Raw genomic sequence first — 25,793 nt, 5'->3', positions numbered from 1 at the left:
TGGATTCCACCAACCACGGATGGTGCAGTACAGTAACATGTGCTATTGAAAAATGTCTGCGTGTAAGTGGACCCTCGCAATTCAAACCCCTGCTGTTCAAGGGTCATCCGTATTTGTGAGATCCACCAGACAGGGGGCCTGGGTGGCTGGATCACAGTTAAGCCAGAGGGAACATCAGAAGATGAGGTCAGAGGGGTTGGCAGGGAGGGCCCTGTAGACCAGGGCAAAGGTTTGGATTTAATTTCAAGGGCAGTGGGAGCTATTGGTGGGTTTTAAAGCAAGGGGATATGATCTGATTTATATTTTTAAAAGATCCCTCTAGCCGCTGTGTAGATAATAGATCACAGTGGCTAGAGCACCTGGGTGGGTGGATCGTGATGCCAAGGAGATCAAGGTGAAAAAGGCAGGTGGGAGAATCCAGAGTCAGATGCCTGACTGAGGACAACCAGGTGAAGCAGCTGAGTAGCCCGGTGGTCTGCAGACTTCAGCAGACACAAGAATCACATGGGGGCTTGTTAAAAGAGAAACCTGTGGGCCCAGGCCCCAGACTTTCTGATTCAGGAGTACAGGGAGGGGTCCAACAATTTTGTCCCAATTTTTATAAGTTCCCAGGCAACACTGATGCTGCTAGTCTGGGGACTACACTTTGAGAAGCACTGAAAAAGTCAATTGGACACAGGCACCTAGAGCTCTGGTTCCCAGGGGAGGCTCTAGGCTGTCCTGGTATATCACATCCTTAAACCTGGGAATGGTTGGGCTCTCTCAGGGACTGGGAATAGAGAAGGGCAGGGGTCCACAGACAGGGCCCTGAGGTTGCTAATGTTTAGAGGTCAGGAAGAGAAGGATGACTGAGAAGGGACAGCCAGACAGGTAGGAGGAAAATGAGGAGGATATGGTGACCAGGAAGGTGTGGCAGGCAGAATGGTCCCCCAGAGATACCCATGCCCTAATTCCTGGAATCTGTGAATACGCTACCTTACACGGCAAAAGGGACTTTGAAGATGTAATGACAGTCATGGAGCTGAATTATCTGGGTGGGTCCAATCTAATCACATGACCTTTTAACAGTAGAGAACTTTCCCTGTCTGGACTCAGAGGGAGATGCAGCAGAAGAGGAGGAAAGCCTATAAGAATATCAATCAGATAATATGCTCTCCAAGCCTGAGAAGGAATTGGCATGCTGTTGCTGACTCTGAGATGTAGGGGCCCACGTGCAAGGACCACAGAGTAGCCTCTAAAAGCTCAGGGTCACTGCTGGCTGACAGCAAGGACATGGGGACCTCAGGCCGAGACCTGCATCTGCCAACAAACTGAATGGGCTTTCAAGTGGATTCTTCCCCAGAGCCTCCAGTGAGGTTGATGCCTTGATCTTAGCTCAGTGATACTGGTGTCAGACTTCTAATGCACAGAACCATGAGACAATAAATAGGTATTACTTTAAACAGCTAGTTTTGTGGTCCTCTATTGCAAGAGGGAAAGAAAACTAAATACAGAAGCCAAGAGAAGAAAAGCATTTAAAGGTCAGTCAGGTCAGCTTCATCAAATGCTGACAAGAGTCCAGTAACCTGCGGACAAAGAGGCGTCTGGTGGATTTGGCAACGACAGAAGAATGGTGGCGTGGAACAGGGGAAAGTGGTATTGAAGTGAGTTGAAAAGAAAATGGAGGGTAAGGAGGTGTTGACAGAATAGCCGAGAAAGCCTTTGCAGCAACACTTTTGAGAAGTTTTTCCCACACAGAGTAGGAATGAGACCACCTGTTGCAGCGGGGGACATTTGGGACAAAGGGAGGCGTATTTGTTTTAAGGCGGTGTATCTGGGGGCACATATGAGCGGAAAGAAATGATCTGTAGTCGAGGCAAGGCAGGTGCAGGAGAAAGAGAATAGCCAAAGGCGTCCAGTCCTCAGTTTGGCAAGAGTGGAAGGACGCAGGGGACAGGCTGGAGGGGATGGAATCCAGGGCTATTCTTCCTTTGCTCCACAAGAGCGCAGGTGCTGCAGATTTTGCAGCTCCGGTGCTGGGAAGGTGAGGGCCATCACCTTGTTTTCTCGGGAACTGGGCAGTTTGACTTTAAAGTCCTGTCTGCGTCTACGTTTCCCCTGAATGCGATGGAGAAGGACGGAGGGTAGAAATAACCCACGGCTGTGAGGCCTGACCCCTCCAGCAGCCCACCGTCTCTGGGGCCTTGTCCCCACCAGCGTGTTCTGCCGGCCACGTGCCCACAGCTTGGCCATCATGTGCCCCACTGCTGATCCTCACCACCTGCGTGTCCCATTCCTTGCGCCTTCACCACGTGCCACCACACGCCCCTGCCACGGGCCCCCGTCATGATCTTCGCGTCCTCACCGGATGCCTGATCTTGCTCTGCACACCCCCATAATGTGCCCAGTTATGCTCCACGTGCCCCGTCACGCTCCGTGGGTCCTCACTACGTTTCCCATCATGCCCTGCGAGCCCTCAACTCGCGCGGGATCAAGCTCCTTGCGCCCCCACCACATGCCCTGTCACGTGCCCTGCCTGCCATCCGCTGGCGCGTGGTCCAGCCCCCAGCACCCAGCCCACAGCACCCAGGCCCGGCGTGGGCCCGCAGGCGGTTGGCTGCGGTTGGAGTGGTGCAATGAGCGCCTCCTCACGGTTCCTGAACGGATTGCCGCCGTGGGGTGCGGACGGCAGGGTAAAAAGGGGAGGCCGAGTCTCCGCTGGGGGAGGACAGCGGAATCGAGAGGAAGGCCGCGCGGAGATGGGGGGCAGCACCCGGAGCCCGGGAGTCCTGCAAAGGGACGACGCCTCCAGCCAGGTGAGGGCCTGGGTGCTGGGGAGCCAGGAGCCGGGGCCGCCGGAGTCGGGTGTCAGCTGAGGACTCTGAGATCTTCTGTTTCATTCCCCACAAGTCTCGGTACCAGCGGTTAAGTCAAAGGATGCTGGACCTTTCCGGGGACCGGGGCGTGCTGAAGGATGTCATCCGAGAGGGTTCTGGAGAGTTGGTGACACCAGACGCTTCGGTGCTCGGTATGTCGTGCAGCCCTGGGTGCCGTCTGCCCTTGAGAGGCTGGCGATGCCCTAGTGCTGGCAGTTCCTCGGGTTTTAAGGGATAAGCGAGGGAACTCACTACCCTTTAGTGTGAGACCACTGTGAACAAGGGGCTCTGGGAGGCCCCCCAGCCCAGCTCTTCAACCTCAGGGCCAAAGGGCCGCATCCAGATGTTGAGCAAAGGTTTCTTCTATCGCTCAGGATGTGGGGCAGTTTAAGGGCATCTGGTGCTCACATTGCTTTCGTGTGACAAAGAGATGAGATGTGGAGGTGTGAGTGCCTTTGGTCCGTTTTCCTCCCACTGTCTCTTTTTTCTGTCCTAGTGAAATATTCTGGGTATCTGGAGCACATGGACAAGCCTTTTGATTCCAATTGCTTTAGGAAAACCCCTCGGCTCATGAAACTTGGAGAGGGTAAGTTCAGAAAAGGAGCTGGAAAAGACGCCGCAGCTTGGGGAACTGATGCAGGGCAGCGCTCTAGGACTGGAAAGCTGTCCAGAAAACTGAGTCTTCAAGTTGGTTTTTCTGAGGCTGGGTTTTGCTAAACGTTGTCTTCCACATTCCCCCCTGAGACCGAGGTATTTGGGAGATGGCCTGCCTGGCAAGGAAGGTAACCTTTGCATCCTGACTTAAACATGGGGTGCTGCATTCTTCTTTGTTAGTTTACTAAGTACAAATCTATTGAATGACTCTTTTACAAGGCAGAGTGAACAGAGAGGATGTACTCAGATGATTAGAAAGGCTGGGGCCAGTATGGTGGAGATTGACACACTCCAGACAACTAACCTCATGGAGCTCCTGGGAGGCATAAGCAGTGTTTTATGGGAGTGCTTAATGAAGGCACAGTTAATTCCAGCTGGGAAGACTTCATGGTAGAGGGGGCATTTGAAATGAGCCCTGAAGTTTGAATAAGGGTTCATTCAAGGTAGAAGCTGGGACTTGGGGGAGGAGAACAACATTGCAGGAAGAAGGAACTGCGTGAACAGAGACGTAGAGGCCAGAATGCTGCAGAGCCTGGAGGAGTTAGAGCCTGGGGGGGTGGGGCGCAGGGGGGGGAAACAAGGCTGAGAAGTGAGTTGGGACCACAGTGCAGAAGGCTTGGGATACTTGTGGAGAGATGTGGACGTGAAGGGGGAGGAAATGGATAGCACTGGGACAGTATACTGGGCAAGCTTCCGCCATGTATTTTTTGTCCCTTCTTCCAGATATCACACTTTGGGGCATGGAGCTGGGCCTTCTGAGCATGCGGAGAGGAGAGGTGGCCAGGTTTCTGTTCAAACCGACCTACGCTTACGGAATGCTGGGCTGTCCTCCCCTGATCCCCCCAAACACTACCGTCTTGTTTGAGATCGAGCTGCTTGACTTCCTGGATTCTGCTGAGTCAGACAAGTTTTGTGTCCTCTCAGCCGTAAGTTCTGGAGCACAGATGTCAGCACTTGACAGAGAGTTGGGATGGGTTTGTGTTTGGGGTAATTATCCAGCCCTGCTGAAGACCCTCAGCCCCAGATTCCGCCCCAGCCTCCCGTGTGGCGGTGGGGAGCGGGGGAGTATCCCGCCACTTGTTAGTATGCGTCTGTCTTAGTTCTGCTGGCTCTTGTGTGTGGGTACATGTGCTAGGCCAAGGGTTTGTTATGGACCACCAGGCTGAACTGACCTTTCGGTCACTGTTTGCCAATTCTCCCTGAAAGACAAGGAACATTTGTTTCTCAACGCTGTTTGGTTCCCAGCAAGTTGAGCACTGATAGCTCATAACTAAGGTGATCGTATAATTTATTGTCCAATCCAGGACCCTTGAAAGTGAGAGGTACTATTAACCAGATGGCATACCAGGACATTGGATGTAAACCGGGACAATCCCAGGCAAACTGGGACAGATGGCCTCTGTCTTCATAACTTAAAAATTGCCTCTCCTTTGTAGCCTTTCACTTAACTCATCCCGTAGAGACAAGGCTTTTGATCGTCAGCAGTCACATGCACTCCTTGTTACGGTGTCTCACCCTGGCTATACATGTGGCCTTAGATGTCCACCCCAGGTTCACATCTGTATATGACATCTCCCCAGCTAAACTGTCACCACCTCAAGTGAGAGTTATTACCTTTTTCTCATCTTTCCACAAAGCAGAGGTTCTTGCAGATAACCTGGGTCCCAACTCTCGTGTACTGATTTAGAATCTTTGGGGATGGGGCTAGGACATCTATTTAAAAAGAGGCTCTTGGGCTTCCCTGGTGGCGCAGTGGTTGAGAGTCTGCCTGCCGATGCAGGGGACACGGGTTCGTGCCCCGGTCCGGGAAGATCCCACATGCCGCAGAGCGGCTGGGCCTGTGAGCCATGGCCGTTGAGCCTGCGTGTCCGGAGCCTGTGCTCCGCAATGGGAGAGGCCACAACAGTGAGAGGCCCGCGTACCACAAAAAAAAAAAAAAAAAAAGAGGCTCTACAGGTGATTCTGATGTGTACCAAGGGTAGAGCCTCATGGCCAGAAAGACCAGCAGGGCCCTGGGCGGACCAAGACCTGTTAAATGCTTGCTGGATGAGTGGTTGTCCTGATACGTGACTTCTGTGCTTGACAAGTTCCATCAGTTTCTAATTCTATGAGAAACTGCTTCTTTAGGGAGCATCTCTGGGTAGGACTAAACTAGTAGACTTCATTTTGGCTCTAGTCTGTAGAACAGGAGCAGTAATGGCAGCGACCTGCCGTGGCTTCTGTTGGGATTCACAGAGGTGACTTCTGCAGAGCCACCTAGCCCCGTGCTTGGCACACACGTGGCAGTGAACAGAGGTTCCTAACCTAAAGGAGCAGAACTGACAGCTGTAACGACACTGGCACTGTGGCGTTCAGTTTCCTTGCTGGAGTCCTTGTCTTTGATCCTCAGGAGCAACAGGATCAGTTTCCACTTCAGAAGGTCCTAAAAGTGGCAGCTACTGAACGGGAGTTTGGCAACTACCTTTTCCGCCAGAATCGTTTCTATGATGCCAAAGTGAGATATAAACGGGTAAGACTGCTTTAAGGTACACGTTTAGACCCTGGAAACTTCCTTCTTTAAAAGGTACAGACTTTTGTCTCTGTCCCTACTCCAGAGGGGACACAGGGTGTGGGGGAGCCGGTGATGTCTGGTTATGGATCTGGATGTGATTGCGTGGGTGTGTTCAGACTGTGAAAATCCACTGAGCTGGATGCTTACTTTTGTACTTAACTGTGTGTGTTTCTCAATAAAAAAGTTTTTAAAATTCTCTTTCTAGTTCAGGGTTCTCTACCTACTGACTTCTCCACCCCATTTGCCATCTTCATTTCATGTCTCTCTGACAGTGGAGATTCATTTAATTGTGACTCCATTCTCACCAAGCTTCTGATTGTGATTTGGCTTCCTGTGGAGGTTTTGCTGACAGGAATTCACTGTTGGCCTTGCGATGCATTCAGCAAATATTATAAACACTTTCTGTGTGCCAAACTTTGCACCCTAAGTTCTAGAGGCAAACAGGATAGAGTTTAGGGGCGTTCTGATTTTTGTCTCACTTGCATAGTGACACTAAACATTCAGGATTTGCATTCAGTTGTAAACCACAGAATCCTGAAAAACAGTTTTTCAAATAAACTAGAGACGTAATATTTCTCACATAAGAAGGGAGGCAGTCAGGGCTTCCCTGGTGGCGCAGTGGTTAAGAATCCGCCTACCAATGCAGGGGACCCGGGTTCAAGCCCTGGTCTGGGAAGATCCCACATGCTGCGGAGCAACAAAGCCCATGTGCCACAACTACTGAGCCTGCGCTCTAGAGCCCGTGCGCCACAACTACTGAGCCTGTGTGCTGCAACTACTGAATCCCGCACACCATAGAGCCCGTGCTCCACAACCAGAGAAGCCACCACAATGAGAAGCCCGCACACTGCAACGAAGAGTAGCCCCCGCTCGCCGCAACTAGAGAAAGCCCATGTGCAGCAACAAAGACCCAACGCAGCCAAAAATAAATAAATAAATAAAATTTAAAGAAAGAAAGGAGGCAGTCAAAGCCTGGCATAGCAGTTCCACAAAGCCATCAGGGATTCAGGTTCCATAGGTCTCTCTGCTCAGCTGCCCTTAAGCGTGTTTTTGTTGTTTTTTTTTCCCCCAAGATGGTAGTTCAACCTGCAGCATCATCTGGGCAGGAAGAAGGGAAGGGAGAAGAGTCTGGTGTGTTTATTTATATTAAGAGCTTTCCAGAATTCCTCCTACTCCAGCTTCCCTTTATATCTCATTGGCCAGACCCGTGGTAAATGTCCATTTGCCCTTAGCTGTGTATGTATTAGAAGCTGGGAAGTGTGGTTTAATTAGTACATTGCTGCTTTGAATGAAATGGAGGCTCTGTTAGAAGAGGAGGGAAATACCAATAGACGTTGTCTTTCTCTGACTCATTTCACTTAGCATAATACCTTCTAGGTCCATCCGTGTTGTCGCAGATGGCAAGATTTCGTTCTATTTTACGGCTGAATAATGTTCCATTGTGTATATATACCACATTTTCTTTATCCATTCGTCTATTTTGGGGCACTTAGGTTGCTTCCATATCTTGGCTACTGTAAATAATGCTGCAATGAACGTAAGGTGCATATACCTTTTTTTTTATGAATTGGGAGATGGGGATTGACATATATACACTTTTTAAATTTATTTTATTTATTTATTTTTGGCTGCATAGGGTCTGCGTTGCTGCACGCGGGCTTTCTCTAGTTGCAGCGAGTAGGGGCTACTCTTTGATGCGGTGCGCAGGCTTCTTATTGCGGTGGCTTCTCGTTGCGGAGCGTGGGCTCTAGGCACACAGGCTTCAGTAGTTGTGGCTTGTGGGCTCTAGAGCACAGGCTCAGTAGTTGTGGCACACGGGCTTAGTTGCTCCGTGGCGTGTGGGATCTTCCCAGACCAGGGCTCGAACCAGTGTCCCCTGCGTTGGCAGGCACACTCTTAACCACTGCACCCCCAGGGAAGTCCCTATAGTAATTTTTCTTAAACACCAGTCAGCCTTCAGTCATTTTCTTCATTCACTTTCTTGATAGTGGCTTTTGAAGCACAAGAGCTTTTAATTTTGATGAAGTCCAGTTTATTTATTCTTTAGATATTTGTGCTTTCAGTGTCATTATTAATCTAAGACCACAAAGATTTACACCAGTGTTTTCTTCTAAGAGTCTTACAGTTGAGCTCTTAGATTTAAGTCTGTGGTCCATTTTGAGTGAATTGTTGTATGCGGTCTGAGGTAGGAATCCAGCTTCATTCTTTTGCATGTTGACATCCGTTTATCATAGCACCATTTGTTGAAAAGACTGCTCTTTCTCCATTGAATGGTGTGGCACCCTGTTGAAAATCAGTTGACTCTAGATGTATATAGGTTTGTTTCTGGATTCTCAATCTGCATTGTTGGTTCTCTTCCACTGATCTATATGTCTGTCCTTATGGGTATCACACTGGCTTGGTAATTAATAAGTTTTGAAATTAGAGAGTATGAGTCTTACAACTTTGTTCTTTCTTTAATGTTTTTTGGCTATTCAGGATCTCTTGAATTTCCATACGAATTTTCAGATCCACTTGTCCATTTTTGCAAATTTTGGTAGTGGTTGCATTGAAAATGTAGAACAATTTGGGCACTCTTGCCATTTTAACAGTATTAAGTCTTCTGATCTGTGAACATGAGATGTCTTTCCATTTATTTAGATCTTCTTTAATTTCTTTCAACAATGTTTTATAGTTTTCAGTCTACAAGTGTTACACTTTAAATTTATTGCCACTTATTTTATTCTTTTTGATGCTGCTATAAATGGAGTTGTTTTCTTAATTTCATTTTTGGATTATTTATTGCAAGAGTAAAGAAATACAACTAACTCTCATATATTGATCTTGTGTCCTGCAACTTTGCTGAACTCACTTTTTAGCACTAATTGTGTGTATGTGTGTGTGTGTTCTTAGGGTTTGCTATATATAAGACCACCTTCTCTTGACCTCCTGTCTTCCTTCTCCACAGGCCTTGTTGCTTCTCCACCGGCGATCAGCACCCGCTGAAGAGCAGCTCCTGGTGGAGACCGCCAAGCTGCTTGTTCTCCTTAACCTGTCCTTTACGTACCTGAAGCTGGAGCGACCCACCATGGCCCTGCGCTATGGAGAGCAGGCTCTAGTCATTGACCAAAAGAACACCAAGGCCCTCTTCCGATGTGGACAGGTGAGTTGGAGGGCAGGGACTTGGGAATGAATGCCCGAAGAAAGGCAGCAGTGGTGTTCAGCTTGGGCACTCCAGAAGTGCTGTCTTTCCTAAAGTGTGCTTTTAAAATTTTGTCCTTTTGACAGGCCTGCCTCCTCATGACTGAGTATCAGAAGGCCCGGGATTTTCTAGTCCGAGCCCAGAAGGAACAGCCCTTCAATCATGACATCAATAACGAGCTGAAGAAACTGGCCAGGTGAGACCTGTGTTTGCAGGAGTGCAAACAGAGGAAGGAACGTGTGGTGTGGCTGCCACTCTGGCCTGCCCGCTTGGGTGTAGGCCTGTTTGATGTTGCCAGGCTTGTGCTGGGAGGCAGCGCCCCCTAGAGCTGGCTTTGTGAAGTGCTCGGCACTCTGACCCACAGCTCCCAGGCCGTGGGGGGGCAGAAGGGAGGGCGGCTGTAGGACAGACCTCCAAACCACACATGCCTGGACCATCGCCTGCCTCCCTGTCCTGCCCCAGAAGTAAGCACCTTAAAGAGGCGGCCAGTGTGACTTGCAGAAAGGGCAGTGTTCTTCAGATATTCTTCCCTACTCGCCACCAACTGAGGACTGCTGTTCTCAACTGACTGCAGATCCTGGTTTGATGTGAAATGGCTCTTTCGAGTCTAGTCATACCCTAGGGTGACGCTCTTGTTACTCAGGTGATATGGATACCAACCTTGAAGTAATCTAACTTTTTCTGATTGTAGAAGCTACATGTTCATTGTAGAAAACTTTGAGAATTTCAACATAGTTAATCACCGATAATTCCATCACTTCATATTATAACCACTGGGTTGGTTTGTTTGTTTGTTTGTTTGGTGCTCTTTGGTTCCTCTGTCTTGGTGAGATTTTTCTACTCCTGTTAACATTTTTAAATGTTTAATCCAGATTGCTAGTTAAAGCTTTCTTGCCATTAAAAAAGGTCTGAGGTGTGTGTACCTCTTATTTGTATCCGATTGTTTGCATTTCAGGCCTTAAACACTTTCTAGCAATTTCCTTTCTGGTATTTATAAATATCCTGTCAAGTTAGGTGTAGAAATTTTGGAGTCTGACCATTCTTTAGCAGGAAAATCTCAAGGTAAGTTTGAGGTCTCTGAGTGTGAGGTGTTGCTCGGCAGGACTCTGCTGGGCAGCCTCACTGACAGCGGCTCCCGCCTTCGAGGCTGCCATCTTTGCAGACGGTGCGCTTTTTGTCCAAGGACTTCCTGAACAGCCCTCGGGAGCCTCCCCTATCCCTATCCCCCCACCCCCCACCCCCCAGCATTGCTTCCACTCACTCCTGATTCGATTTAAGGCCTGCTGAAGCTTTGGTGTTTCTGGACCTGAGTGGAGAATTCCAGCCACCAGGTGTCACCTCCCACAGAGACAGCCCTTCTCTAACTACTGTGTATTTCTCCCGACAGCTATTACAGGGATTACCTGGGTAAAGAGAAAGAAATGTGTCACCGAATGTTTGCTCCTGGTGAACATGGCTCTACAGTAGGAGAAAACTAAAGGTAAGGAAAGGGCTGATGCATGAAAAGTTTCAGGATTTTGTCTAGTACAGGTCTTCCCTGTAACGGTGGGGTTATGTCCCAATAAACCCATTGTAAGGTGAAAATATCGTAAGTCACAAATGCATTTAATACATCTAACCTCCCAGAACACCCTAACTTAGCCTCCCTGGTCTTAACCGTGCTCAGAACACTGACGTTAGCCTACGGTTGGGCCAAATCAGCCCAAAGAAGGCCTGGTTTTATTATATAATAGAGTGTCGACTGTCTCGTGCAGTTTATTGAACACTGTACTGAAAGTTGAACCAGAGTGGTTGTCTGGGTTCAGAACGGCTGTCAGCGTGTCGGTTGTTTACCCTCGTGATTGCGGGGCCGATCAGGAGCTCTGGCTTGCTGCCCGGCATCAAGAGAGCCACTGGGACCGCATGCTGCTAGGCCGGGAAAAGATCAAAATCCAGAATTTCAAGTACCATTTCTGCTGAACGTGTATTGCTTTTGCACCATCATAAGGTGGAGAAGTCGTGAGTCAGATCATCGTAAGCCGGGGGCCGTCTGTGTGAGGAGGTGGGCTCTTCTCCTCGGCCCCCAGTGACTAATGCTGCTTACAGTGAGGAGAGAAACCCTCCTTCCTGGAGCTGATGGGCCGCTGTGGTGCGGGGGAGGGCACGTGCTGTGGGCCTTCTCAAAGAAGATCACAGAAGTGAGGGAGGTCCCTCCAGGGCTGGAGGTTAGAGTCATAGGTTTGGGAAGCCTTAAGCCTAAAATTGAAAACGGAAATGTTTCATGGTATATGTTCACCTCCCTCACGGTAGCGTGGAACGTGAAGCTGTGAGTATAGTTATTAATGCAATGGTTTATCTGGGTGTTGAAGATAATGCTTTTCTTAATCTGGTTTCTCCCCAAAACCTGAAAGCCTCCAACCTCACCTTCCATCTAACACATTGTTAAAGACGATCCACATGTCGAGGGTGGGAATGGTTGGTGACTGCTAAGTTCCAAGTATTCCGAGAACTAGAGACGGAAGGTTTTCAGAGCAGCAGGGGGTGGGCACGCCCCGTCCTGCTGCACCCAGGGTTTAGCTGCTCGGGGTTGCGGTTTCCCCAGGACTACATGACATAACCCTCTTGTCTGGTTTACTGTTACTTCAGAAAACTAATGGAAACAAAATCACCTGCCTTAAACACCTGCTTAGCTGGGTAGATAGCTCTGCTCTCTTGAGAGAAGTTAAACAAGGGACAACAAGAAAACAGCTGCTGGACGGGCTCGTGATGATAAATCTCTCCTTTGTTGCCTCCTCCATCTCCCTACAAAGGAGGCTTGAGAGAAGAAGGCAGTGAAAAGGCCCATTCATCTCAGGGCTTTCGCAAGTGATCTGTACACTCTTGTCTCTGCCCCGTCAGAAACAGCCAGTCGGTATCAGACGTAACGTCGCCGTCACCATTGACCGTGACCCTGTGACCTTGGCCTTCAGGTCTTGCGGGGACATTGGCGTATTAGCAGGTCTCCTGAGCTGAGATGTGAGCCCGAGGACTTCTCTCGTTTGGCGACTGTCGGTGTCCGCCAGAAGTGGGCGCCCAGTGGCTTTCTGCCAGACGTCTTGAGCTGTGAGCTGCCATGTTCTGCCACTTGATGAAGATCTGATTCTTCCCAGGTCTGTCCTAGAAACAGACTTTGGAAAACCCAGCAGGGAAACAAGTGTCCTCTCTGTTGTCCTCGCTTCCCAGCTTTCTGCATCTGGCAGACGTTTTGGAGCCGCTGATTCTTAGATGGTTTTGGCAGTATCCCTAAGTCTCGAGTTTGTCTTATCACCAGCAATGGCCACGATCGTCAGACTCCCACCGCCATTGAGGTTGTAACACGTTTTGGCTTTTGCGTCGTTGGTCTTGCTGCTCCCCTTTTTTTCTGTTGTACTTGTGCCTAAGTTTAAGTTAGTCACTTAAAATGTCTAGGTTTTTAGATTATGTTGCCAACTAGTTTTAACTAACTAGGATCATTTAAAATGTGTACTTGTCTTCCAAGATGTTAGATGCTACTGACTCGTCTCCATCTTGTCTTCAAAGATGTTAGATAAGAACAAGAGTTCCCTCAATTATATTCTCTAAGCCTCTGGTGATAGACGCAGTTTTTTAAGATCAATAGACCTCTATGTCCTTTTCACCTTTGTATTTTGCAGCATCTGGAACCATGCCTAGCATGTGATTGACGCTCAGTAAATGTTAGTTGGATCAAATATGAAATAGCTGAAATGTTAGCCCAGCCTCTTTGAAACCATACCTTCCAGGCTGACTCTTGTATTGGCTGTCAGGACTCATGTTATTGCCAGTAACAGAAACCCATTTTTAACTAGTGTCCACTAAAAAAGAGGTTTACTGAGGGGATCCTGGGGTAGCTCGCAGAATCCAAGGAGATGGTGAACAGTCAGTAGTCGGGCAGGTAGAGACTGTGGGCCCCAGGGAATCAGTCTCATCTTTGCTTCTTTCTCTCCTGCCCTAAGGAATGCCCAGGCATCCATTTACACAGCCTTTCTATTGGAGAGGGGTATTCCTTACCCACACCTTCCTCCTCTTCCTGAACCAACTATAACTCCAGTTTGAAGATCTCGAAGCAGGGCTCTGGCCTGGTTTGGAGGGTGTGGAGTCCCAGTTATCATATCATTTCATCCAAAAGGATTTCCCTGTGTATCTCTCAAAGATAAGGACCACTCTTGCACATTTTCTTTTATTCTCTGAACTGCTTATTTTTCTGTTCGTTTGCTTTGACTTTTCTCTTTTCCACAAATGGTTGGTGTTTCTTGGTTGCTTATTCACATATAAGAATGAAACAGTAAGGAAAGTTGACCAGGAGCTCTGTCACCTGGGCAGGGCTTTTTGACTCATCCTTCTTAAGGCTGAACAGATGGGAGCTGAATGAAATGCTTTAAGATCCTTAAATACCACAGGGAGGGGCTTTGCATTGGGCACCAACTCCTATACTAGCTTCCCAGATTTTCCTTGGGTGGATTTCCCCCCCCTAAAATACGGGGTACAAGTTCTGTATTATTTTAATTTGTATATTCTCAATTTCTAGTGAAGTTGAGCATCTTCTTGCATATTTATTGGCCCCGTTATATTCTTTATGCAAATTTCCTATTGATATCCTTTGATCACTCTTAGGTCTTTTCTTCATTGTTGTGTAAGAACCCTTTTTCATGCGAAGGATGTTCACTAACTGTCACATATTTTCTTCTAGTTGTTCTGAGTACTTATATATTTACATGTATCGCTGTTTTCTGTGTGGTGTCTGGAATTCACATTATGCTTACACTTGACCTGTGGGAGTAGCAGAGGTCTGTAATGAGTGGGCAGGACAGCTCAGGGGTAACGGGTTTCCTAACAGTTCTTCCTGGAGTCTGAGCATCATTCCATGTCCACAGTGCTCCGTAACGTCCATAAGCTCATTTAATCTTCCCAACATTTTTTTGAGGGAGAAATTATCTCCGTTTTACAGATTGGGGAAGGAATAAAGCTCAGAGAATTAGACCCTTTCCCTGTTTGCCTGTGTGTAAACGACTGTGACCATTTTCATTTGATTTGAAATGTAAACCCCAGGTGATATCTGAGGCTTTGAATATATTCAGCTTCTTTCTTCAGCTGGAGCATTATCACTGGTTGCTCAGGGATTTTTTATTCCTTTCTTAGGTGTTTAGGAATTTCCTCCCTCTTCTCTGCTTTTCCATACTTAAGAGAAGCTGAAGCCTTTGGGCTATAGAATTAAGAGGATTGAGCTGTGTTGCTTGGCCAGCCTCAGGGAAAGAGTATCCTAACGGACTTCATAAAAAGTGTTTTCTGGGAAGTCAAAGCAGCCCCCAGGAGGCTCAGGTAGAAATAAAGGCCGAGCTGTGGAGAGTCCATTCCTGTAGTTGATGAGATTCTGGGATTCGTTTAGTCCTGGTTCAAAATGTTGGCCGGAGTGAGCCCTGGAGCAGCAAGCCCCACAGAGCTCAGTGCCGAGGCTCGAGGGGTCCTCTGGGGTCAGGGGTTCCCTTGTTCCAAAATAGCCTTCCTGTGTCCGGCCCGTACCAGTCAGTTGCCCGGAAACCCTAGGAGCAGAGCATCATCCCTCACGGTATGTGACCAGATCCAGACGGAGAATCTGTTTGATCCCATTCTTCCCAAAGGGATTAAGGAGAAACTCTCAAACCTGCTGTTGAGTCTATAAAGATATTTCATGCCTCCAGTTAGACTCATCTGAATCCTGAACAAATAATGACTTGCTTAAGTGTATTTTTATGATTTTATATATTAATTCTGACTGACTTCCCTGCATCTCCACTTTTTTTCCTCCTCCAAATGGAGATGTATTTTCTCAAGAGTAACAGGGCCAGGCAGGCATCCTCTTGTTCTCAGATGAGGGCTGTGCTGTTTTCCAGGCAAACTGTTAGACACAGTCTCTTGATCTTTAGGAAATCTGTGAAATGCCTTTTCTCCCAGCTCAGGGGTGTCATTGAAGTCATCCCTTTGTTGTGTGACTATAAATAACTCCACTTAGGTTGGCACCTCTTCATTTTACCCCTTCCTGGGAAACGTTTCCGCTGGTAGAGCTTCTTTGGCCCGTTCACCTCTGCGGCCTCTCTTGGCAGCCGTTAACAGGCCCCAAACCTGCTGCCTACTGAGATTTACTTCTGTGCTCTCAGTAGGTGAGGTATCAATGAGGGCTACATGTCAGGCGATAACTAGGTTCCTTTCTCTAATCTTCAAATCAGTGATTACTGAAGTGCCATTACCTTTCCTTATGGGGCTGAAAAATGGGAACTTTGGATTCTCAGTCTTAGCTTGCTTTCTGTGACATCAGCCAAGTCATTTAACCCCTCTGGGCTTCAGTCTTGTCACCTGTAGGATGAAGCTATTAGATCTTTAAGGTCACTCTGTACCTCTTTCTCATGTCAGATGTTGGCTCAGTTGTTTTTAATTTCTTGGATTCATAATTACCTAATTATGAATAAGCCTTGTCTCCAGGCCTATGTAAGCCAGACCCTGATTTAGGTAAATAAGGGTACAGGCAAATAGTGAAAGAAGTGAGCCTGAGCAATGAGGAATTAACGTGTGGTAAGCCTCTTAGTGCCTTGAGACACTTGAGGCAGAGGATGGGGAGTCTTAGTTTGGTTCTCCTCACTGCCCTTTGAGGGCCCGGCCAGAGCAGTCCCAGACCCAGGCTGAAGCCGAGATGAACGGGGATGAGCCTCAGAGTCTCAAGAACCCAGAGAAGCGTTTTCAGATCTGTTAGACAAAGGGAATGAGCACAGATCATCTGTAGCACAGAGGACAAGGGTGTGTCCACAGGCATGTGGTCTGCATCATCCACACCGTGGTCACTGTCACAGTCTGAACAGGAAAGGCTGTGAGAGACAGAGGCAGGCCTTGGCTCTTTAATTCCTTTTGGCATCCCGACACATCACAGGGCTTGGTGGTGATGATGATTTTTGGTGAACTGCATGTGATAGCCATGAGTGTAAGAAAATTCCTCTGTGCTAGTTTCCTACCGCGGCTGTAACAAATGGCCTGGAGAGGCTGCTTGCATCCCTTGGCTAGTGGTCCCTTCCTCCATCTTCAAAGCCGCTAGCATAGCATCTGCGAACTACCATACCCTCCTGCCCTGGTCAGCATCTCTCTCTCTCAGTCCCTCCCTCCCCTCTGCTTCTGTAGTCATGTTTTCTTCTCTGATTCTGACCTTCCCGTGTCCCTCAGAATCCTTCTGAATGCATCGGGCCCACCCAAATGATCCAGGATACTCTCCCATCTCAAGATCTTTAATTTAATCACAAATTCCCTTTTGCCACATATGGTGACATAGTCACAGGTTTTGTGAATTAAGAGGTAGACACCTTTGGGGGGTGGCCATTATTCTATCATACCCTCTTATGTATCACCACATACTGGGAACTACAGATCTCTTTAAAGATAACTCAGAACCATACATCCTAAATGTTCTCCACTTGGTCCCTTCTGTCCCAAATAAGATAATCATAACAGCCTTCCTTGGAACATTTCCTCTCTTGTGGTCATCCCACTGGTGGCTGGGCGAATAATGGTATAAGGGGAAAGGACCAGAACCAGGAGACAGTCACAGCCAACCTCTCAGCCAGCAGATGAGGGCCTGAATGCGGACGTGGGGAGCAGGGTGCAGAGGGAGAGACTCTTGTAGGTGGCAGAATCACATGGTTTGGTGTTGGGATGAGGGAAAGAACCAAGAATGATCTCCAGATTTCCAGCTTCGATAGCTGGGTCCCTGGAGGCATTAGCAACTGAAGGAGGCTTTGGGCAGGTATTATTTTTGTGGCTTGAGGAACCTGAGGTGCCTGTTGGACATCCAGGTGGAGGTAGCCGGCAGGAAGTTGACTGTGAGTGTGGGGGTCAGAGAGGAGGTCTGGCTGGAGAGCACGTGGCAGCCACGAGTATATGCAGGGCGCTAAAGTCCAGGAATGTGAGGAAGTCACCCAGGAGGAGGTGTAGGGAGGGGAAGGCCGTGGACCAAGGATGGACCCTGGGAGCACCAGCATGGAACTGAGAAGAGAGGCTGGGAGCCAGGAGGACGAGTGGGAGGTTTAGCTGGGAGTCTGAACCAGAGAAGAGAGCAGGTGGATGGGAATTAGAAACATGTTGAATAACATGTTTTGAAACAAGGGTGGCAGTTGGGTGGCACTTCTGACCCCTCTTTGATCTTGTCTTCTGTTGTCTTCACCATGGCACTGTGGCACCTGATGGCTGTGAACTCTGACAGTTGTCATCAGAGGAAGTGTGCTGTGAGTCCTAGGCCACCCGCAAGTCAGGGCAGAGGCCTGGGGGTGCTCTCTGGTTCAGTTTAAAGCTAAAAAGTGTGGGCTTCGTGGGACCACTCAGAGAGCCTGATGTGTGTTGCCAGCAGGGAGGGGATACACAGTGACGCCAGCCTCACGCCAGTGGTGAGAAGTAGAGAGGCGTAGCCGGCTGGGGGTGGGGAGGGCACCAGGGAGGCTGAGGGGACTGCAGCAGGGAGAGTCGGTGTGGAGCAGGCCTCCAGAGGCCAGGGCCAAGGCGGGGACAGGCAGAAGAAGGTGGGCGCAGCAGCGAGGGCTGGCTTTGAATGGTTGCCGGGCACGGTGGCGGGAGGAGGAAGGGCAGGATGGAGAACCAGACAAGCCAGATGACACAGCCAGCTGGTGAGGTGGCCAGCACATCACATCACAGAGTGTGTGAGTGGGCTCGGGCTCCTTGTAAAATTCTTTTCCCCCAGTTAGATGTTTGAGATACCCAGCCTAGGTTATTGCGATTAAGTAATGCATTTTGAGAAAGAGAACTAGTTAAATGGCCTCAGGGAGGGTCTAGGGGTCTTCACCTTAATGTGCAGCGTTTGTGCATTTTCTGGGATTTGAAGTGGGATCCATAGCTCTCACCAGTTTTTTTCTTTGTTTTGTTTGCTTTTTTTTTTTTTTTTTTGGCTGCGTTGGGTCTTCCTTGCTGTGCGTGGGCTTTCTCTAGTTGCGGTGAGCGGGGGCTACTCTTCGTTGTGGTGCGCGGGCTTCTCACTGCGGTGGCTTCTCTTGTTGCAGAGCACGGGCTCTAGAGCGCATGGGCTTCAGTAGTTGTGGCACATGGGCTCAGTAGTTGCAGCTCGCGGGCTCTAGAGCGCAGGCTCAGTAGTTGCGGCGCACGGGCTTAGTTGCTCCGCGGCATGTGGGATCTTCCCGGACCAGGGATTGAACCCGTGTCCCTTGCGTTGGCAGGCGGATTCTTAACCACTGCGCCACCAGGGAAATCCTCTCACCAGTTTTTTCAAAGGGCTGTATGACCCATAAAAGGTGAAGACCGACTATTCTAGAGGTTTCTCACAGATGCTGTTCATGTCTGCTTGCTCACTCTGGCTCACTGTTGCAGGCCTGGAGGGAAGGGCTCTAGGCCAGGGCTGCGGATGGGCAGGGCTGGTGCGGACACCGTGGGAACTCCACTTACCCTGCCCTGATCCTTGGCTCTTTGTCCTCGGGTTTCAAACATAAACATCCCAGGCTCTGCAGCCTCCGGCTCCTGGTTCCAGGATTACATCACTTCTCCATCTTCTCTGTTACATTTTCACACTCTTCTTTGATTACTGCCCATTATTTTGTGCAACTGTTGTGGACACCTATCATATCACTGCCTGAGCTTCTGTTTCACAGTGACTGTGCCTTTTCCCCAGGCCTGGGCTGTACTCTCTTCAGAAGCGGCTTGTTTAGTATTAATGTATTCAGCTGGAGTCTGCCCTGCTGGACCTTTGTCTGTGTCCTCTGCCTGAGTCTGACTTCTTTTGTTTTGAGGGTCTCCTGGCTGAGCTCTCCTTGAGCCCTGGGCACACGATGGCTTTTCTCTCTGCCTTCTGCACCTCAGTGTGCAATGGGTATTGGATTTTCGAAATGAAATTTGAACTTTTCTGTTTTGATGCCTTTTCATTTCTGCTAAAGTGTTCTTTTTATCGGTTTCAGTTTGAAAATTCAGCTGACTGAACCTCATAAAATCCCAGTGTCTGATCTTGGAGGCTGTCCCTGCCCATCTGCATTCCCGGGCACATGTCTGTGCTGAGTGAATATTGAATACAGGGTTTATTTCTACAGTCATTTCATGGGGCACAGACTAGATTGAGTTTTGTTTTTCACTAATGATTATTAAACTTTTTATTATGGACATTTTCAAACCTATGCAGGTTTAGAAAGAATAGCATGACAGTCTGAGTTATCAGCATTCTGCTGTTCTGTTTCCTCTACCACCCCCCACCCCATAACTTTTAGTCATATTTTAATTTAAATTATAAAAATGCTACCTGCTTATAGTTTTAACCCAAAGAGTGGAGAATAAAACCTCCCAGTCCCCAAACCTACTCCCTAGAGGCAACCACTGATGTTTCATATGTGTCCCTCCCTAAAGGTTTTTATGAATATTCAAGATTGTGGGTGTTGGGCTTCCCTGGTGGCGCAGCGGTTGAGAGTCCGCCTGCCGATGCAGGGGACGCGGGTTCGTGCCCCGGTCCGGGAAGATCCCACATGCCGCGGAGCAGCTGGGCCCGTGAGCCATGGCCGCTGAGCCTGCGTGTCCGGAGCCTGTGCTCCACAGCAGGAGAGGCCACAACAGTGAGAGGCCCGCGTACCGCAAAAAAAAAAAAAAAAAGGTTGTGGGTGTCAATGTAATCTTCCCCACAAATAGAATTATACATCTTGTACCATAATGCAATTTGGATGTTTTCTAGGTTAGCGCACAAAGAACTACCTCATTAAAAAAAAAAAAAAGACCCAGTAGCATTCCATCCTAGGAAGGAATCCTCATATTCTTAACAGTGATTGATAGATAGATGGATGGCTAGACAGACAGGAGATGACATAGTTATCCCCACACCTGAGTTTTCTATGGTGTTTATTTAAATGTCGTGTCACTGGGTGGTAGCATGTATATCTTCAGCTGAACTAGGAATCACTAAATTGACCTCTCAGGTGTTTATACCACTTTACATGCCCTTTGGTAGTGTCTGAGATTCCATCCCATAGCTTTGCCATCATTTGTATTGTTAGGTGTCTTAATCTTTGCCAGTTTGGCGCATCCAAAATGGGATCTTGTTATCAGAATTGGCATGTCCCTGATCAGGCATCTTTTCACATGTTTACAGTCACACGTCCTTTCTATAAATTGCCTGTTTCTCTGTAACCAAACACCTTTCTGAATTTTTCAGTTTTTTGATAGTTATTAAAATGTCAGTTGCTTCCCTGGATACTCTAGGCATATGATCATCATATACAAGTAATGGTAACTTTGTTTTCTCCTTCTCACCTTCTCTTATTTTATTCAGAGCCCATCTCACCATGTGGGCTGAGTGCTTCCAGAACAGTGTTAGATGGTGGTGACGGCTCAGCATCGCATCTTTCGTGACCATAGTGGGTGACCTGTTGCTGCTACACTGCTCAGCATGATGCGGACTTTCGGTTGAGATATATTCTTCTTTTTACCATGTTAAGGAAATGTTTTTATACTAAAGGCTTCTGTCAGGAAAGATTGTTATCAAATGCCTTCCTGTCACAAAGATAAGCTTTTTTTACCCTTTGACTTCTTATTATGGTTTATAATATTGAATCTTCACGGCAGGGATAGAAATACTGTGCTTTTTTTTTTTTTTTTGGCTGCATCAGGTCTTCATTGCTGTGCACGGGCTTTCTCTAGTTGCGGCGAGCAGGGGCTACTCTTCGTTGTGGTGAGCGGGCTTCTCATTGCGGCGGCTTCTCTTATTGTGAAGCACAGGCTCTTGGCATGTGGACTTCAGTTGTTGCAGCACGCAGGCTCAGTAGTTGCGGCACGCAGGCCCTAGAGTGAGTGGGCTTCAGTAGTTGTGGTGCACGGGCTTAGTTGCTCCGCAGCATGTGGGATCTTCCAGGACCAGGGATCGAACCCATGTTCCCTGCATTGGCAGGCGGATTCTTAACCACTGCGCCACCAGGGGAGTCCAGAAATATTGTGCAATTTTAATTGGTTGCTTTGGGAGAGCAGCAGAGTTCCTCTAACACAAAAGAGCATGTTCCTTCCCTAAGCAAATGCATTCATAGGACATTCTGTAATGAAAGACTTTTAAACTCAGTAGGAGAATTTGAGGCAAAAGGAAACTAAATTTGTTCTTCACAGGTCAACAGGAGTTCTCTGTTTTCCTCAGGCTGCTTGATGCTCAAGAGGGAGGAGTCTGGGGGGACCGAGGACTTGGAGAAAAAAGCAAAAGGAGAGCCCAAGAGCTCCAGGAGGAGGGGCAGAGGGAACCTGAGCAAGACCGTGTTGATAGCCTGGGGCTCCCAGCTGGGCGGGCAGAGGCAATAAGCTCTTCCCAGATTTCGAGTCCTTAGGATATTGGTACTTCTGTTTCTGTTGAAAGGATTTCAGGAAGTGAGGATACCTGTGGGAAGGGCCTCATTATACCTTTTTGATGTTTTAATGTGTTTCGTTGATTACTAGTAAAGCTCAGCATCTCATTTATTTGCATTTCCACTACTTAACTTAGAAGTAATGTCTTGTTTCCGTCTAATAGTTTTACTTATTATGTTTAAATTTTTATGATATCAGCAGTTTATTTACATCCTTAATTTGAAGTAGGGATCTAACTTTATTTGTTTTTCCATTTTTAAAGCCTTTATTGAATTTGTTACAATATTGCTTCTGTTTTATGTTTTGGCTTTTTGGCCCCGAGGCATGTGGGATCTTAGCTCCCCAACCAGGGATCGAACCCACACCCCCTGCATTGGAAGGCGAAGTCTTAACCACTGGACTGCCGGGGAAGTCCCTCTAACTTTATTTTTAATCAAATGTCTAAACAGTTGTACCCAAACCTTCTGCTTATTGACTTAAAATACCATTTGTAATACCTTGATCAAAGAGTTTAAACCTATCTAGGGTAAATTCATTCTTCACATTAATGCTAGAATGAGTCTGTATGTTTATATAACGAAGTTGGCCTATAGTAGTGGAATTAGTCAGTGGTCCCATGGGCCTCCCTCTCTCCTTACTGATTCTGTGGCTGGAGCTCTGTCTTGGTTCATCAGTAGGTTCTGGGCCTGAGCACTACAACTGCTGTTGGAACTCAAGCTGGACAGCAGTTCCAGGTGATCAGAGGGCATGTCAGGTTGGTTTTGGCCCCAAGGCTGGACATTTCTCAGTGTGATTGCATCACAGATCATCACAAGACCCCATTGTTTCTCCATGACTTTGCGTGGGGTTGGACAGGAAAGTGCGTCTGCTGTGTCTGCCCTCCTGCATCCGGTGTGGCCGGGGCCCCATCTAGCTGCTCTGGTTCTGCCCCATCCCCTCCTCTCCTGAATGCTGACAGCACAGCAGATGCCTCCACCTCAGCGGCTGGGGTGGCCCTCCTTCTAGGCGAGCATGTGAATGGACTGTCAGCTGGAGCCCACAGTGGCCCTCTCCAGTGTGCTGGTCTTACAATAGTTGGACTTGTTGGCAGTGTGGGTTTGCAGAGGAATAAATGGGAAATGAGTGGGGAGTGAGGCGCTGCAAAATGAAGAGTGAAGCGGCCAGCTTTCGAGTGCCTGGACTAGGAAACGGGCACCACGTCACGACCTCACCTCGGCCTGTCGGGCAGGGCAGTGTAAGCACTGGCGCAGGCCAAGGGGCTGCTCTTCCTGCCATGGTTCTTAAGCCCCGCAGTGCCTTCCACGGAGCAGCCAGAATCATCTTTTTTCAAAGTCATTTCTCTGTTCAGAAGCTCCAGTGACTCACCTTTTAATGCCTCTGTGGCCCGTGTGACGGGGCCCCTTCCCATCTTTCTTCCCTGCGTTCACTCCACCCTGGCCACACTGGCTTCCTGGTGCCTCTCACACACTCCAGTCGTGTTCTTGACTCTGGGCCTTTGCATCGACGTTCCTCCAACCCGGAAAGCCCTTCTGACTGTTCAGAGCTCTGTCTACTTAAATGACCCCCGCTCAGAGATCTCTCCGGTTACTTGATGTTAAACAACAACCTGCATCATTCTGCACCCCAATAGCCTGCCGATTTTTCTTCACAGCAGTTATGTGCTTTGGTTTATTCATCTCTTTATCCCACTAAAGAGAGTCCCAGGAGGTGGTGACTTTGAGGTTTGTCCGTTGCATTTCACTGGTGCCACGGTTTTCTGTAATTTGTTATAAAGGCCAGCCAAGAAGGCTTAGGGGCACAGAAAAGCACCCTTCATGGTAGATATAAATGAGAAGCAAGATGGCCATCTTGAGTCAGCACTGGCCCTGCCTCCTGCCTGCACTGAGCCCGCCCGCTTCTGCCCAGGGGTTGGGTTGGGAGGAATGTCTCAGGGCAGGTCTCTCCCCCCACTCAGAAACTGCTGTTCAGCAAGATGGGAGTGAAGGATGTGTTCTTACTCTGACCCCCACCTCCTGGACACACACAACATGGCCCAGACAGCTGCTCACACCAGGGCACCAGGGCACCAGGCTGGGATGGCGCATCAGCCAGCACCCACCCCTGTGTACCAACCAGCGTTTTTCGTGGCTCTGGGGTCGGCGTTGGGCTCTGGGGAGGCGGGGGCGGGCAGCGCCTGCAGAGCCAGCACCACAGAGCCATCGATGGGCTGTCATACTAGCTTTCACTGTGTTCCTGCCCTCAGACAGTGTCACACTGGTCTTGTGACAGCCCGGTGAAGTACACACTATCAGGCACATTTTATAGGTGAGGAACAGGAGGTATTACTTGTCCAGGATCACAGAGCCGGAAAGAGTCCATTTGGGTCTCTTGGCTCTGGCAAAAGTACCACGCTGTGTCTCTTCCGTCAGCGCCCACGTTACCTGTCTGGGTGGTGAAGCCAGTCGTCCTGTGGAGCTGCCTGGCGAGGCCCGTGCAGGCTTCCTGTCTGGTCACACCCCGAGTGCTTTGCGCTGTCTGGTGTGTGTCACGGGTTCCGTGTGTCCCACTGAAAGCAGCTGCTGTGCGTCTGGCTCTTCGGGGCGCTTTCCGTGTCTCTGAAGTGGAGCTGCAGGAAGTGCTAGTCCTTGTGGGACAGTTGAGAAAGTCCGATGAGTGAAAAAGCTCTGCCCGCATTCAGGAATTAGTCATCTATTCTGGGGCCTCATCTGAACAATGAACTTGAACTGGATGGTCTCAGGGTCCCTTCTAATCTGGTTTTCTGAGACTGTGTTCTTGATTTGGAGTTTCAAAGCCACCGTATTAATTGGTCACCATTTCCCCGGACCCACCCCCTAGGGGCCTTGCAGCGATGGCGTCTGTCCCTGACCGCAGACCCGGGACTGGCTTTGGCGCCCCTCTGGGACGTCTGAGTCCCGTTGTGTTTCTAACTGCTGTGTTTGATTTCTAGATTCCTCAGCTAACTACAAGCAAGAGAAGAGAGGCTGCCCAGTTCTCCATCGTTATGGGGGTGGCGAGGGAGCTTTCTGGAAGGAACTCCTCAGAGCAGACTGTGTGGCAGTGACCTGCTTGGAAGAGGGGCTGGGATTCTGCAGCCCGAGGCCACTGCCTCATCTCTGACACTGCTGCTGAGGTGTTTTCACAGGTGCTGTTTTCTGTTTCACGTTTTCATACAGAGGAGGGGAAAGGGTAGCTACTGACAAGTAGAAAAATGCTATTTTTTAAAAAGGCAGTTTCTTGTTTTTTCAAATAGAATAAGTCCTTGGTTTTTCTCCAGTCCCAACCCCCTTCCCGCTGCTCATGTCTCTGGGTAAATACAAATAGAGATGGCTTTGTGTATTTTTGTAGGGCTCTCAGTTTTGAGGAGAGAGAATTATGTTACAGATGTTTTTGTTGTAAGCAAATAAAAGACTTCCTTGTCCTTGCAAGATCCAGTGTAAATTGTGTGAATTCAATTAAACTTATAAAGTCAGTAGGTAGGGTAGAGGGACAGCCATTCGTTGAGACCAGCTGGATCAGTGAGTGGAGTTGGGTTTGTTTTGCTGGAGCCAGAGCAGTTCTTTTTGATTGACCTAAGGGTGAAACGCTTGTGCATTTGGGTTGGGGTTCCCTTGAAATCTGCTCCCTTCTCTGGGAAGCTGTTTCAAGACAGTTAATTGGAAACCTGGGAGCCAGCCAGTCCTCCTGCACTTTTGTGCACCTCGGGTCTTGCAAAACGTGTGTGTTTGAGGTGTTATAAAGCCAGCCTCCCTGTGGTGTCTTGGACAGTGTGGTGCTGGGTGATGACAGCTGCCACCTGAGAGGGGCAGCCCGGGGCCCTCACAGCATCGCTGCAGCTCGTTCTTGCCACAATCCTGGGAGGTGAGCAGTGGCCCTGCACTTACCAGGGAAGGAACAAGCTGGCCTAGAGAGAGTAAGACACTGCCCCAGGGCCTCCGGGCTCTCCCCGTTAGAGCCGGAAGGTAAATCACTGCCTCTCCTGCCTCACAGCCGGCAGCGGGCTTGGCTTGGAAAGGCCTCCGGCTCCCAGAGGGCTTGGTCGTCCCCACCCAGCCGCGGTGCTCAACCCGCCTCTGCGAGCCTTGCTGTCCCCTCCTGGACCCTCACCGACAACTTCCCATCTCACTTAAGAGCCGTGGCTGCAGCCTAGGGTGGAAGGTCTCGGCCCGGGTCACCCAGTTAGGGCCGAGCTGGAGCGCTT

General features: G+C 48.9%; 1 protein-coding gene across 3 annotated transcripts; it reads left to right on the top strand.

Moving 5' to 3' along the window:
• The first annotated feature begins 2,593 nt into the window (after positions 1–2,593).
• Positions 2,594–25,022, top strand: FKBP6 (FKBP prolyl isomerase 6). 3 transcript variants are annotated; one of them, XM_029221593.1, is made up of 9 exons: positions 2,594–2,672; positions 2,890–3,007; positions 3,352–3,441; positions 4,233–4,435; positions 5,899–6,018; positions 9,008–9,202; positions 9,328–9,437; positions 10,629–10,721; positions 24,543–25,022. In XM_029221593.1, exons 1-8 carry the CDS (start codon positions 2,616–2,618, stop codon positions 10,717–10,719), a joined length of 984 nt encoding a protein of 327 aa, XP_029077426.1. In that variant the 5' UTR covers positions 2,594–2,615; the 3' UTR covers positions 10,720–10,721; positions 24,543–25,022. The 3 variants fall into 3 exon arrangements, with proteins under 3 accessions (XP_029077426.1, XP_029077428.1, XP_029077429.1); XM_029221595.1 differs by lacking the exons at positions 2,594–2,672; positions 24,543–25,022 and adding an exon at positions 2,729–2,795 and having other exon boundaries at positions 10,629–10,723; XM_029221596.1 differs by lacking the exons at positions 2,594–2,672; positions 3,352–3,441; positions 24,543–25,022 and adding an exon at positions 2,739–2,795 and having other exon boundaries at positions 10,629–10,719.
• Positions 25,023–25,793: the final 771 nt, after the last annotated feature.

This window comes from Monodon monoceros, unplaced genomic scaffold (assembly GCF_005190385.1).
Source record: "Monodon monoceros isolate NGI ecotype Baffin Bay Population unplaced genomic scaffold, NGI_Narwhal_1 Super_Scaffold_13, whole genome shotgun sequence".
In the NCBI taxonomy this organism is placed as follows: Eukaryota; Metazoa; Chordata; class Mammalia; order Artiodactyla; family Monodontidae; genus Monodon; species Monodon monoceros.
Note: the sequence above shows the minus strand (reverse complement) of the source record. Positions and strands in the feature narration are given on the sequence as shown.